We start from the raw sequence: 13359 nt of genomic DNA on the forward strand, positions 1-13359 counted from the left end.
TATATATATATATATCATGATGCAGAATAACTGTATATATTACACTTTTAATAAAAACAGAACACAATTCACTTACATGAAAAAACTTGAAAAATGATATCAAAAGCATGTAGAAAAAGTAACAAAAAGTGATAAAAAATAGACCAGAGCAAAAGAAGGAGGCCATCCACCAAAAAAAAGGTAAAAAAATTAAACCACATCTTCCCTCCACAAGCACTGTAAATACTAGTATGTAGTAACCTATGTGATTCAAGGGGAGGTGTTGCTTCTGTAATAAAATCCAGCCATTTTAGATGCCCTCTGTTCCGGGAATAGAGACTTCTGGTTGATCACGGACTCTCAGTACTCATTACACCTTGGGATGAATCAGCTTCATAATACCTCGGCCACCTGGGGTTATGGTCAATTCAGGTATACACAATCACTCTTAATATGTTGCTTGCCAATACACACATCATCTTAATTAATATTCGGGGCAATATTTGTTATATACTCAGTGTTTGTTAGGGCTGATATGGTTCTGAAGAAGGTAGCATGTCCCCAAAAGCATGTTCAGCCAGTTCAGACAATTACAGTCCTACTCGGCTAGCCGCATATCTGGACAGTTATAATGCCTATAGCGGTGCTTGGCTTAAGGAGTGAGATTAAAGGAGAAGTAGGGGGTCAGGGCTTTTCCCCATAGTTCTCCTTGGGGTAACGGGAGGACACAAACTAGCGTCCTCCCGTCACCCTAGGCTCAGTATAGCGCGAGCTGTAGCTCGCAGTATACTGAGACGCCCCAGTATACCGCGAGCTACTGCTCGCGGTATACTGAGACGCTGCAGCTGAAGCGGATCCCAACAATTATGTTGGGATCCGCCCAGCTGCGTGACTGACAGCTGGCTCTGCCTGTCTAGAGGCAGAACCAGCTGTACCCGCCCCGTCTGTTCCGCCAGTCAGCGCTGGCGGATTGGAGCGGGGAGGGGGGAATTCAGCCCCTCCCCTGTCACGGCAGAGAGCCGTGACAGGATCGAGAGGTGAGCAAACGCCGGTATGTGTTCGCTCACCTCCCGATCTACTGAGCCGACCTGTGACAGTCTCATTGGCTAGAACTATGAGGATGAGTGAAAAGCACTCACCTCATAGTTCTCCCTTAGTTTGTTGGTGCAAGGCTAATGAAAGTTGTTCAGTAGCGGTTTGTGAGTATAATAAATGTTATTAATAATAAAACTATTTGCTGTACTGTATTACACCAGGGGAAGGCGCCTTCTTTTCTTTGTTTTTTTCAAGCTTCATAATACTGTTTATAAGCTTTCTAAACAGAATACCATGACCATTTTCTGTGTACCCCATTGTAAAATCTGTACAATTTGGACATGTCTGTGAAACCATAACTGTATCTAGGGCTATTATGATTGCAACAGAGAGAATCTGGAGTAAAAGAGAAAATCTGGGGGATTTTTATTTTTGTCGGAACACTTTTTTCTTAGAATCGAACATCTTAGCCAACTCCCTTCCTACCCTCAGCCTGTGGAGCTAAAACAAGATTACATTTGAGTTGCTGTGTATGTTGTTAACAGTGCATGTGACATGCTGAGCAAAAATCATTTTTAAACAAAATCTCTTATTAAATGTGTTTCTTAATTCGATAACGTAAGCTACACCTACTGTTTATATGTTATAGATCATGGAGTTTGCTCTGTCTGCATGTATCGAAGAATTAAGATCCTCCACAAAATCTAAGGAACCCTTACAGCTTCCATGGGTCCATATTGGATATAGTAAATTTCAACACAGGCTGCAAAACCTGAACAGGATTTTGGTGGTCAACTTCTCAGTGTTGGACTCCCTCCTTCAAAAAATCACCGATCCCAAGCCAATGCTGGTGAGGACATTGCATAACTTGAAACTCTTGGGATTCAGACTAGAAGTAGATCTGTCTGATTCTTTGTCTTCTGCTCATTGGAGTCATTTATTAAAACTGTACAGCAAGACACTTGATTCTGAAAATGATGAATCAGTTAAGTTGCTTCTAAACTATAGCAACCAATCTGGCAAATAGCAAGTGACCTTCTTTAACCACTTGCTGACGGGGTGTTTACACCCCCTTCCAGTCCCGGCCATTTTTTAGTATTCATCGCTGCATTATTTTGAGTTGACGTTTATCCCGTCATACAATGCTGTACTGAAATTAATTTTATACAATTTTTTAAGGACAGATAGAACTTTCTTTTTGTGGTATTTAATCACCACTGAGGTTTTATTTTTTACTATATAATGAAAAAAGTACCGAAAATTGTGAAAAAAAAAAACTGTTTTCCATTTATTATGTTAAGAAACATTTATTATTACCCAATTTTTTAGTACAATATAAAAGACGGGGTCACGTCGGGTAAATAGACAAGCCATAAAATTGCGCGTGCCCGCACAATCGCAAAAAACTACCATACCCAAAATTGGCCATAGGCGACGCTTTAAAAGCTTTTACTACTCATCAATTTAGTGTTATCAGAGATTGATGTCCCCAGAATTATTGCTCACGCTCTGACATTCATGGTGATATGTAAAATCATAATTTTTGCTCATAGGCGCACCAGGCGCTTGTTTGCGTGTGCATGTGAGGTCAGGAGGCCTGGGTTTGTTTTCATTTTTTTTTTATACGTGACTTTAATTTTTTTTTTTTTATGTTTTCACTTAACTTAGGTGGCTAACAAGCCCCCTATGTGATAGCCAATTTAGAGTGTCAGGTCCTCTTTATGGAGACATCAGAGGTCTCTAAGACCCCTAATGTCACCTAGGGACCCCCAGAGAAGCTGATGAAGCACAGATCTGCTTCCCCAGCTTCTCTCCAGCTACAGAAGGCGGAGAATGACAGTTGAATGCAGAAGTAATGTAATATACATCACTTTCTGCATTCAGAGACCGGAGGAGAGATCGGAAGGAAATCGTGTACTGATCCCCCTTTGATCTCCCTGTACAGAGCAGCCATGCCAGTCCCAGCCGCAGCAGGCACAGCGGTGCTCGGGATCGGCGGGGGGCGCACATCCACACACATATTACCAGCGATCGGGCATCTCTACACTGGAGAGAGTGGAACGCTTGTACGTAAACCACCATCGCTGGCTGTTCACATTTCACACAGATTTCCGGCAGGCACGAGCAGAACGGGAATGGACTTTTAAAAACGCCTAACTGCATTCAAGAAGCTGCCGTCCGGCCGTTTAATTACAATGGCCGGACGGCAGGTGGTTAAAATATCACTCTTGTGGCTCAAAATTTTAAATAAGTGAAAGACTGCTTGCTGTTAAAGAGTATCTAAAGTCATTTTTGTTTAGTTTTAGATGTTGGGAGTTGGAAAGGGTTTGATCATCTGGAGAGATTTACCTTCTCTTTATGTCTTGGTGACCATTGTCATCGCAAAATCTAGAAGTATGAGTTGTCACTAGGTCAGAAATAGTGACATTTCTTTGAACGGGGACACTGTCTAAGGCTATTTTCACACCAGATCTGTGGCAGATCTGCAAACGCAGTGCAGTGGATTTTTGCCACGTTTTTACCACAATTTTGCTGAGTTTTTTTTAGCTTTAAATGGGCTTTCAGGTGCAGTTCAGTGCAATCCAGTGCGCCTGCATGCATTTGTGATGCATTTACATGCGTTCCAGTGCGTCTAGACCAGAGAAAATGAGACAAGCAGTATTTATTGATTTTTTTGTCTGGACCGGAACAGACTGTGCATTTTTTGCAGAGTCAGGACAAATTGACATTTATTTAATCAAGGTCTTTATCCAACTGACTGTTTATTGATCTGTCTGAGCATTAAGGATCTGTTGGAGCACTCTGTAGGGCAGGGGCGCCCACAATTTGTCGTCTGGAGATCTACTTTTCAAGTGACGAGCTCAATGAAATCTAACAACGAAAAAACACCTGCATTCAGGGGCGGGAGGGGGCACGGCTGTGCATTGAAGTCACTGGCACTGCAGCCACGCCCCTCACCCACAGTGTGATCGCCCGCACCCGAAACGCAGGCACGTTAGTTCCGGTCCAGGGCGATCTGCAAAAATTCTGCAAGCACTATTTTTGAAGATCACACTGGACCGGAATGCAGGCACTAATAAATTGATGACTGATATTTCCCTTTTAAAATAGAAAAATAAATTGAGGACACAAAGTCCTCAATCTCTTTCTCTGCAGCCCCTGTTCTAAATGAATGGAAAGCACAGAGGCTTTCCATTCATTCAGAAACTATTTTACTACCATCCAGTTTCTGAATGGGGAGGAGCCTCTGTACAGAGTGCTACTCCCCATTGAGAAATTAATGAATGAACAGGAAGTGATGTAAATCACATCCTGTTCATTCATAACTGGGGACACATAGTACTATGTGTCCCCAGTTATTTACAAACACTGGAGTGATCAGCTTATCGCTCCAGTGTTTGTCCTGCACAGAGGACCAGTACATATCACTGATATGTACCGATCCTCCGTCGCTCGCCACGCACAGGGGGGCTCAGCTTCTTCTCTGGATCCCCGCTGCTCTTCAGGGCAGAGGCAGCGAGGGATCTGAGGAGAGGCAAAAGAAGTGCTGCAGCCGCGGAGGACGGAGCGCGGTGAGGAGAGAGAGAGCCGCCGGCTGTCAGATCCTGTCCGAGCGTCTCTCTCTCTCCTCACTGCTCGGCCTCACTTCTGCTCCCTCCTCTGCCGCCAGAGCGGCTCCCTCCTCTGCTGAAGCGCTTCGTTCACTTCTTCTCGGATCCCCGCTGCATACACAGATGGGGAGAGCAGCGGGGATTCAGAGAAGAAGCCCCAGGACATCGCGATCTACCAGTGATCGCTACACAATCACTGGTAGATCATGATCGACAGGTAGATCGCAATCGACCTTATGGGCACCCCTGGTGTAGGGGGTGCGTCTGTCCACTAGAGACCTGGAACGTTGTGCTCTGCATGAGCTCAGCAGTCCAGCTTTCCAATGTGCTGCCAGCACAGGCCAGTGTTTACATGTTGAAGAACACATAAATCCCATGTTGTTTCCTTGTTTTGCATTAAAAAAACAAGGCTGCTATTGGGCTCTGTTTTTAGCTGATGTAGCAAATCCCTGCATCTCATAATTTTGTTCTTTTTCCAGGTTCTTGACATCTATGCTGCCATTGCTTGTCTAGAATCATTGAAACACACCATGCAGAGATCTGACCCTCAAGAATGGATGCGACAAGTAAAAACCATACAAATGCCCATTGAATTGGCCTGCTCTGAAGGATATTTACAGGAACAGGGTGCTTGGTGCAAAACAGGAATAAAACAGATCAGGTACCTTTAGGATTGACATAATAATAAATGCAGTTTGTTATAACCAGACTCTAGGCAGAGATAAAAGACACATTAATGCAGTTCTGTATTTATTATTGCACGATTAAGTGTATTTTGATTTAAATGCAAGCATTGTAAGTAGCTGAATTTGACTTAGGGGGTTATTCACATAGGAGCCAAAGGATCCAGCTGTAGCTTCGGCTCGAACCGAAGGGCTGCTGTCCGGGCTATTCACTATAGCCCATACAACAGCCGAAGGCGGCCGAGCGGCTCAGCCGAGCCGAAGGCATATGCTTCGGCTCGACTGAGCCGATGTGACACCCGAAGAGGGGGCAAACGGCCTGCCGAAGGCCAGTCTTTCGCCCCGCAAATGACAGTATGCTAAATAAGACCAGTATCTTAAAGAAGATTTAAATAACACCAACACTTAATGTTAGAGCCAGTAAGTTGTACCACTGTGCAAGGTGCATGTTGATGGGATGACAGGGCAGATTGAGGGAGAGAACAGTGTGTTGCTTCTTAAAAAAACAGGGGTTCCAAGATTGTGCAAGGTGTTAAAATATAATACAAAACACAATGGCCTGCAGTGGTGGGTCACAGTTTTGATAAATATAAACTTATATTTTTATATGTTCTTTTTTGTTTCCTCAGAGGACTTTGGAATTGTGTATTTTCTATGGCACTTTTTATGGAACATCTCTTGGTGGGAGAAAATCTTCAGGATAAAAAAATGCAGGGACTGATAATAGGCCATACCTTATTCCTTGGGCGTGTGAGTGAGCAAGTGTAATGTACCGTCATGTAACAATTTTAATCCTGTGCACCAAATCCCACTTGTATGTAAGCAGTGTACAACAAACCTTTATAAAACATTTGCAAACCTGTCAGCAGTCTTGAAACGTTTAAAGCATCCATCTCCATTTTGAGAAGTTTTGCATTCTGTACATCAACGCTCCCAGGTACAGGTCACAATGCAGAGAGAACATCGTTGTTGCAGCTGTGAATTATATAGTGTTCTCCCCTGCACAGTTCAGTGACAGTCAAGGTCTCAGACTAAGGAGCGGGGACCAGCCAGCATTCTTCACTATCATGTGATCGCAGGCTGGAGGTTTGCCCACAAAAAAACCTCTCTATCTTGTTAACAAACACATTGGGGCTGATTTTGCATCATCCAATCATGTACAAGCAAAAATGCTGTTGTTGTTTTTATATTTTTCTTGCACATAATTGGGTATTCTTTTTGAATAACATTTTCACAGATCCACTAACCTAAACTACAATTCCCTTGCAAAGTAAAAAAATTCCTCTGCAAAGTGAGCAACATGTCTGTCTTAAGTAAATCAACCCCATTGACACTACTAAATTTGGTCTGGACATCTACATGAGTGACCTCTGGTCATGAAAGGGTTAACAATTGGGTAACACAGTTCTGGTTTGCACTCCATACAGCGTTGTGTCTGGTATCAGTGGGTGGTGCGCACAGTGACAGCAACAGATGGCACCATGCTATACCACAGTAGAAAAAGAGACATCAGCACTCAGTTCAGAATCAAAGATTGAATTGTATTTGAAATACTTCAGTTAGTGATTTTCTGACATGACACCGTAGACTCTTGTTACATTCGTTTTGTTATTACTCTTTGCTTAAAATGTATGCCACTCTATTTTGGAATAGAATAGGGCAAGATTAGGACCCATGTCAAGTTTTTACTTCTATTTGGTGCTTTGTTAGATATTTCTCCTTACTTTCTTTCCTGCTGACAACAGTTTCGCCAAACAGGACGTGAAGGAATTCTTCAACGCGAAGGCAGGGGCTCTAGCTTTCCCCTTTGCTGAGTGAAGGATTTTTTAGTTCTGTCTGTGTTGCTGTTAGAAATTTTTCCTCACTTTCTGTCTGGTAAAAACATTTTCAGCAGGACAGGAAGTTAAAGTAAATCTCTATAGCCCCAGATAGCAATAGAATCTTGAAAATCTAGAAATTCTTTTTTTGGACGAATTTTCGTTATTCAGAAATTTGGCTTATTTGCATCGGGGTACCCCTTTAATTAAGCAGAGGTGTCATATAAATAGTATTATGACACCTCGGCTTCGAAAGATCCCGATTGCTGTGTGGTATTTGACAGCTGAGAATGTCAAATGAGCGTCACGGCTCGCTCGCTCCCCCCCTGTGTTTACATTGGGGCAGGAGATGTCATTTTGTGGCACGTTTTTGTCAGGTTCGGACAGATCGGCGGGACTTTTTTATTTCGGCGGGAGTCGTGCATCGTGATTCACGCTGGATTACATCGATTAAGCCATTTTAATTTTTTAATTAAAGGTATAGTCAAACATTGACTATTTGTTTATTTACTTTATTTATTTACTTTGAATTTTAACCCTTTAGTGAATGAGTAGGGGTACAAGTACCCCTCACTCATTCACAAGGGGGGTGCGGCACCTGGGTGCCCCCATAACTGAAGGGGTGCAAAAAACCCTTGCCCGCAGACCCCCACAGCCACCGGGTCAGGCTTGTGGGGAAGAGGCCCTTGTCCCCAACGGCATGGGGACACCCTCCCAATGCCGAGGGCACGTGCCCTGGTAAGGCGCAGAAGGGGGGCGCTCAATCGTCCCCCCACTTTTCTGCCCTGCCGCGCCTGTGCTCGGATCAAGGGTCTGGTAGGAATGTTAGGGGGGACCCCATGTTTTTTTTTTCCATTTTCTGGGGCTGGGGTTCAAATTCAGCTAATGAATTTCATCCGAATCCCAAAACAAATTGACTTTCGGACCCGAATCCCAAAAAGCGAAATAACGGAAAATCCGAATCAAAACAAAACTAAACTAATTTTTTGCTGGTGCACATGTCTAATATCTAACTCTTCCCCACTCTCCCCAAAACAAAAGAAAAAGTTTTTGGCTTGACATACTGTTTAATAAAGTCCAGCCCATGCCCATGTGGCAGGTTGAAATTAGGCCTCATCCTCCTGATCCTCCTGATCCTCCTGATGTTAAATCCCTGCACTCTGTCAAATGCCAGAGTCTCTACCACCCACTACATTTTTGATTTTTTAAGTTGAGGCCCTGTGGGTAGTCCTCTGTGCTTAGTGGTTACCCCCTCTGACATAGACCTCACTATAGGATTCAGTCCTGGTCAGTGGAGTGAGCCACTGAGGTGTAGTTGGGATCCAGGGGATTGATGCTACTAGAAATGTAAGTTTTTCAAACTTTAGAGGAAGATTTTTTTTGTACAGAGCAGTGTTAAGCAAATTTTTACCCGCTCTCTGTTCCCATGAGATACTCACTAGAACAGAAAGGAAAGAGAAATTACCCCAACAGGAACACAGCAATAAAAAAATGTGACAGGCATTAACTAAAATATGAAGTGTTTTTACTGCTGCGTGTGTCCCCGCTACCTTTGTCTCCCTTCTCGAAGAAAGCAATAACCATTATACAGAATTTCTGACTTTTTCTCTACACCAAGAAAAAAATAAATAGATGGAGTTTTGCTTTTAATGAATATACTGTGGCAGTGGCGTCACTAGGGGAGTGCGGCCCACACCCGAGCGACACCAAAATTACTGACAGTCATTCTGGTGTCACCTACTCTGAAAAGTTGGGCACTCGGTCATGGACCGAGAGCCGGACAGTTGCAAGAGAGAGCATGGGAGTGAAGTCCCCTCCTCTCTCTGCCGGCATGCATCAACAAGATGGCCGCCGGCAGGTATCACCAAAATGACTGCGCATGCGCATGGTGATGTCACGGTGGGGTGTCACCCGGTACCCGCTCTGGGTGACACCCGGCCTCGGGACACCCCTGTACTGTGACAAAAAAAAAATGTTTTCAAACTGTTTCACAAAGTATTGTTTTTATTTATTCGTATTGCTTAATCTGTTTTCCTATAGGTTTGGAATGCAATTGTGTGCAGTTTGCCAAGATGATCCTAATGAGCCGGTCTGCCTTGAATGTGGCCATGTTTTCTGCCGGTCCTGTCTAAAACAGTGGCTTGACATGCGTGACAGGACTTGTCCATTCTGTAAAACGCAGCTGCCAGAAAATGTCACCATGGTTGTTTCTAAAGAAATCAGGTATCATACAGTTATAGTTAGTTCTTAAAGTCAGTCCATGACTGGCAGCCTGCCAACTGTGGCACATGCCAGGAGTATTATTTAATTTATTTCAAGTTATTTTTCGCTCCTCTTGAAGGTACTAACAGTACTAGTAAGAACCTTATAGTTTTCAGTAATTGCTGACACCTTCCATTGTACATCAGTTGAATGATTTGCTTGGTCAGGTCTAAAGCCCAGAGTCCAGGACAATGGAAGGACCCATTTCTTCCTCACTTCCAGCAAGGCATCTTCATTCGCCACTTATGACCTGTGGGATAACTTTGCCTGTGAAGGTTCTCATTCTTCCAGGTCATGGTATATCTGTAAAAAATAAGTCAAGGCAACTGGACTTGCTGTATTTTTCTTGAAGACGTTTCACTGGTCATCCAACCAGCTTTCTCAATTCAGAAAGACTTGTACAAAAATTATCTGGGAATAAATATGGTGAATGTTGCTCCAATCCACATAATCTGCTAATCACAACCAGGTGTTGATTAATTGGAGCTAGGAGATGTTATTAACCACTTGTCCGGGGCAATTTTTTTACATTTGCACACATATGATAAAATCTGAATTTTTGGCTAGAAAACAGCTTCAGACCCCCGCCCCAAAAAAAATATATTTTCTGAAAGCAGAGGCCCTGTAGAATAAAAGATGCTAGTTGCAATTTTTTATGTCACATGGTATTTGTGCAAATGTTTATCAAACAAGTATTTTTAGGATAAAATACTCTAATATGAAATTTAGTTCACATAAAAAGAATATAATACCCAATTTTTGGGTAAAATATAAAATATGGGGTCATGCCGGGTAAATAGATACCAAACATGCCAAGCCTTAAAATTGCGTGTGTCCGTGAAACCGCAAAAACTACAATAACCAAAATTTCCCTTAGGTGACGCTTTAAACGTTTTTACTGCTCATCAGTTTAATGTTAACAGTAATTGGGCCTAGAATTATTGCTCTCGCTCCGACGCTCACGACGATATGTAACATGTGTGGCACAATTTTTGTTTTTGCACGTAGGCGCATCTGACGTGTGTTTGCATTGTATGTGCGTGCATGTGGGGGGCAGGGGATTTTAAAAATGTTTTAGCATTTTTAAATTTTTTTGATCTGTTACTTCAATTTTTACTTTTTTTAACACTCAACTTTATTGCTATCACATAGGAGGCTAACAAATATAATGTGACAGGTCATCTTTATGGAGACATCAGAGGTCTTTCAGAGCCATAATGTCACCAAGGCACCCCAAAGAAGCTGATGAAACAGAGATCTGCTTCACCAGCTTCTTCTTCTGGCTCTAGGAGCCGGAGAATGTGCACAGTGATGCCAAAAGTGATGTAATGCACATCACTTCTGGGTCCAGTGATCAGAGCAGAGATCAGTGGCTGGAAGCCTGCTGATCTCCCTCTGATCCATCAGGGGAGACCCACCATGCTGGTCCTGGACTTGCACGGGGACAGCGGAGCCTGGGAAGCCGACGGCGGAGCCTTTACAGATGCCGGATTGCTTGTATTTAAACAGCAATCATCTGCTGTTTAAAACGAATGCAATCAACACCTGGTTACGATTAACAGATTATGTGGATTGGAGCAACATTCACCATATTTATTCCCAGATAATTTTTGTACCAGAGAAAGTACAAGTCCCATCAGCCACCATGTCGGATTGTGGCTGCAATGCTTTACTGGCTCCTATGCAAAAAAAATACAAAATACATTTTTTTTTAATTTTATGAAGAAGTGTGCATTTATTGTTTTTTTGCAGTGGAATTTCCCTTTATTAGGCAAAAATTTTAACAAATAAAATGGTTCTGATTTTAAAGTTAAAGGAGAACTATGGGGTAACCTTTTTATCCCATAGTTCTCTTTAGGATCATGGGAGGACATATACTAACCTCCTCCTGTGACCCAAAACTCAGTATATAGCGGGCTATTGCCTACTATATACTGAGAGCTCCGCAGCCAGGACGGACCCCGACAATACTGTCGAGATTCACCCAGTTGGCTGATTGACAGCGGGCACCGCCAGCTGTGCCCGCCCCCTCGCCCGTCTGTTTCTCCCGTCAGGGCTGGGGGACCGGAGAGGGGAGGAGGGAATCCCTGCGGCAAGCGCTGACTGACAGTCACCGCTCTCTGCAGGGAGATGATTGGGAAGTGAGGCAACCACGGTATGTGTTTGCTCACTTCCCGATCTATAGAGTTTCATTGTCACATGTTGGCTCTAACTACGAGGATGAGTGTAAATCACTCACCTCATAGTTCTCCTTTAATATCTTGCCAACATAAAACAAAAACATTTACAGTAGAGCTCTGCAATACATACACATTCCCCCTTGTTTTGGCCTTTAAAAAAATACCTGTTGATATGCCAGATATTCAATGAGCTCCTAACTTACTGTTTGAGCTGACAACTCAGTGTCTCTGCTGCACTAAAATCCCAAACAGTGGTGTCAGTCTACCACTCTCGCCTGCCTCTTTAAGTAGACCTTTACCCCCCATACCTCCCATGTACTGATCTTCCTTTGATCTCCAGTAACAGGGTTGCTGTGCCGGTCCTAGCCACGCCGGGCACAGCAGATCTCGGGACCGACAGCTACTACAAGCGATCGGCGTCTCTAGAGACGTCCGATCGCTTGAATGTAAACGGCCGTCGCTGGCTGTTTTACATTTCTAACAGTTTCCCCAGTCATGTGCGCACTGAGCGCCGCACACAAGCGGGGGGAGGGGCAGGATGGCTTAAGACGCCCTCCCACTCCTATAAGGCTACTGTCCGGCCGTTCAGGAACGGCCATGGACAGGAGGGTGTTAATATGCCCTTAGTAAAAATGGCCACCATGAGAAAAATGGGGAGAAGAAAAATAAGGTATGCAAAGAAGAAAAAGCATGCAATTATCTATAAGTATCTGTTTGTAGATTGTCGTTGCTAAACATTTCTAAAGGTGTATTTGTTGTCATTTTAAAGATATGGGTAACGTTCTTCTTTAACATTAGAAAGTAGGGAGCTCTGCAGGCCATTAGAAGAACTCTGTGAGGGCTGGCAACACTGTTTTTTCTAATTATATTTATTGTTGAATAATAAGAGACTGCACCTAAAACACCAGGTGCTGATAATTGATGTATCTGTCTTGGGGTGACCACTCAGTGCTATCTGTCTATTTGATTATCATTTAAAGGGAGTCCATAAAGAAAAATATTGAGTTTAGAAAGCAGTGCAATGGATTTTTCATGGATATTGTATGCAACTTGTGCTTCAAGGACAACAGACCACCAGATGATGAGGTCATACACCATCTAATATCCTTTCTATTCGACAAGCCTGGTAAGCAGCATCTTTTATTAAATTAGCATTTTTTTACTGGGAATGATTCCCATCCATTACTGGGAGAATTTCCATCCTTTTCAGAAACCAACATAATAAAATGATATCTGTTAGATCAAGTACTATCATTTGTGTTGTTTTTATCACACATACGTCATATATACAATAGAAAGTATGTTAGTGGAGTTCCCGTAAATTTCACAATCTCTTGGGGCAGAATGGGGTTGAGTTTGTTGTACTCCATAAACCCAATAATATAACAGGAAACTTCAACACTAAAGCATTTGAGTGTGAATCTATGAAGCATTCCATGGTGGGGAAGCTATGAACACTATTGGGGGATGTAATAGTCAGTGATGTGACGGAGACCTGAATCTTCAGAAAGCTCAAGTCAGGTGAGGTGATCGACCATGTAGGTCAGGAATTTCTAATTGAGAGAGACACGACTCTGGAGATCTAAGCACCACTAGAATGCAGAAATCAAATAGACTCTTCATTAAGAGAAGGAGGGAGGGTACCTCAAACAAGGCTCCAGGTACCATAGGATCTCCAGGTACCATAGGATCTCTTCCACCATAGGAAGAGAAGAGCTTACATACTTCAGAAATGCGTTGTACATGTGAGAAAGATTTTGCTCATTTATGAGGTAGTGCAACTTTAATAGCT

The 13359-nt window shown here is 43.0% G+C and overlaps 1 protein-coding gene across 1 annotated transcript in view; it reads left to right on the top strand.

Moving 5' to 3' along the window:
* The window catches only part of LOC108785793 (E3 ubiquitin-protein ligase RNF213-like), a 172391-nt gene that overhangs the window by 94082 nt on the left and 64950 nt on the right, over positions 1 to 13359 (top strand). The window contains exons 27-29 of the mRNA XM_018554942.1: positions 1664 to 1864; positions 5105 to 5191; positions 12630 to 12693. Coding sequence (XP_018410444.1) covers positions 1664 to 1864; positions 5105 to 5191; positions 12630 to 12693 — 352 coding nt within the window. The remainder of the gene's footprint in view (positions 1 to 1663; positions 1865 to 5104; positions 5192 to 12629; positions 12694 to 13359) is intronic.

This window comes from Nanorana parkeri, unplaced genomic scaffold (assembly GCF_000935625.1).
Source record: "Nanorana parkeri isolate BGI_ZX_2015 unplaced genomic scaffold, ASM93562v1 scaffold179, whole genome shotgun sequence".
Classification (NCBI taxonomy): Eukaryota; Metazoa; Chordata; class Amphibia; order Anura; family Dicroglossidae; genus Nanorana; species Nanorana parkeri.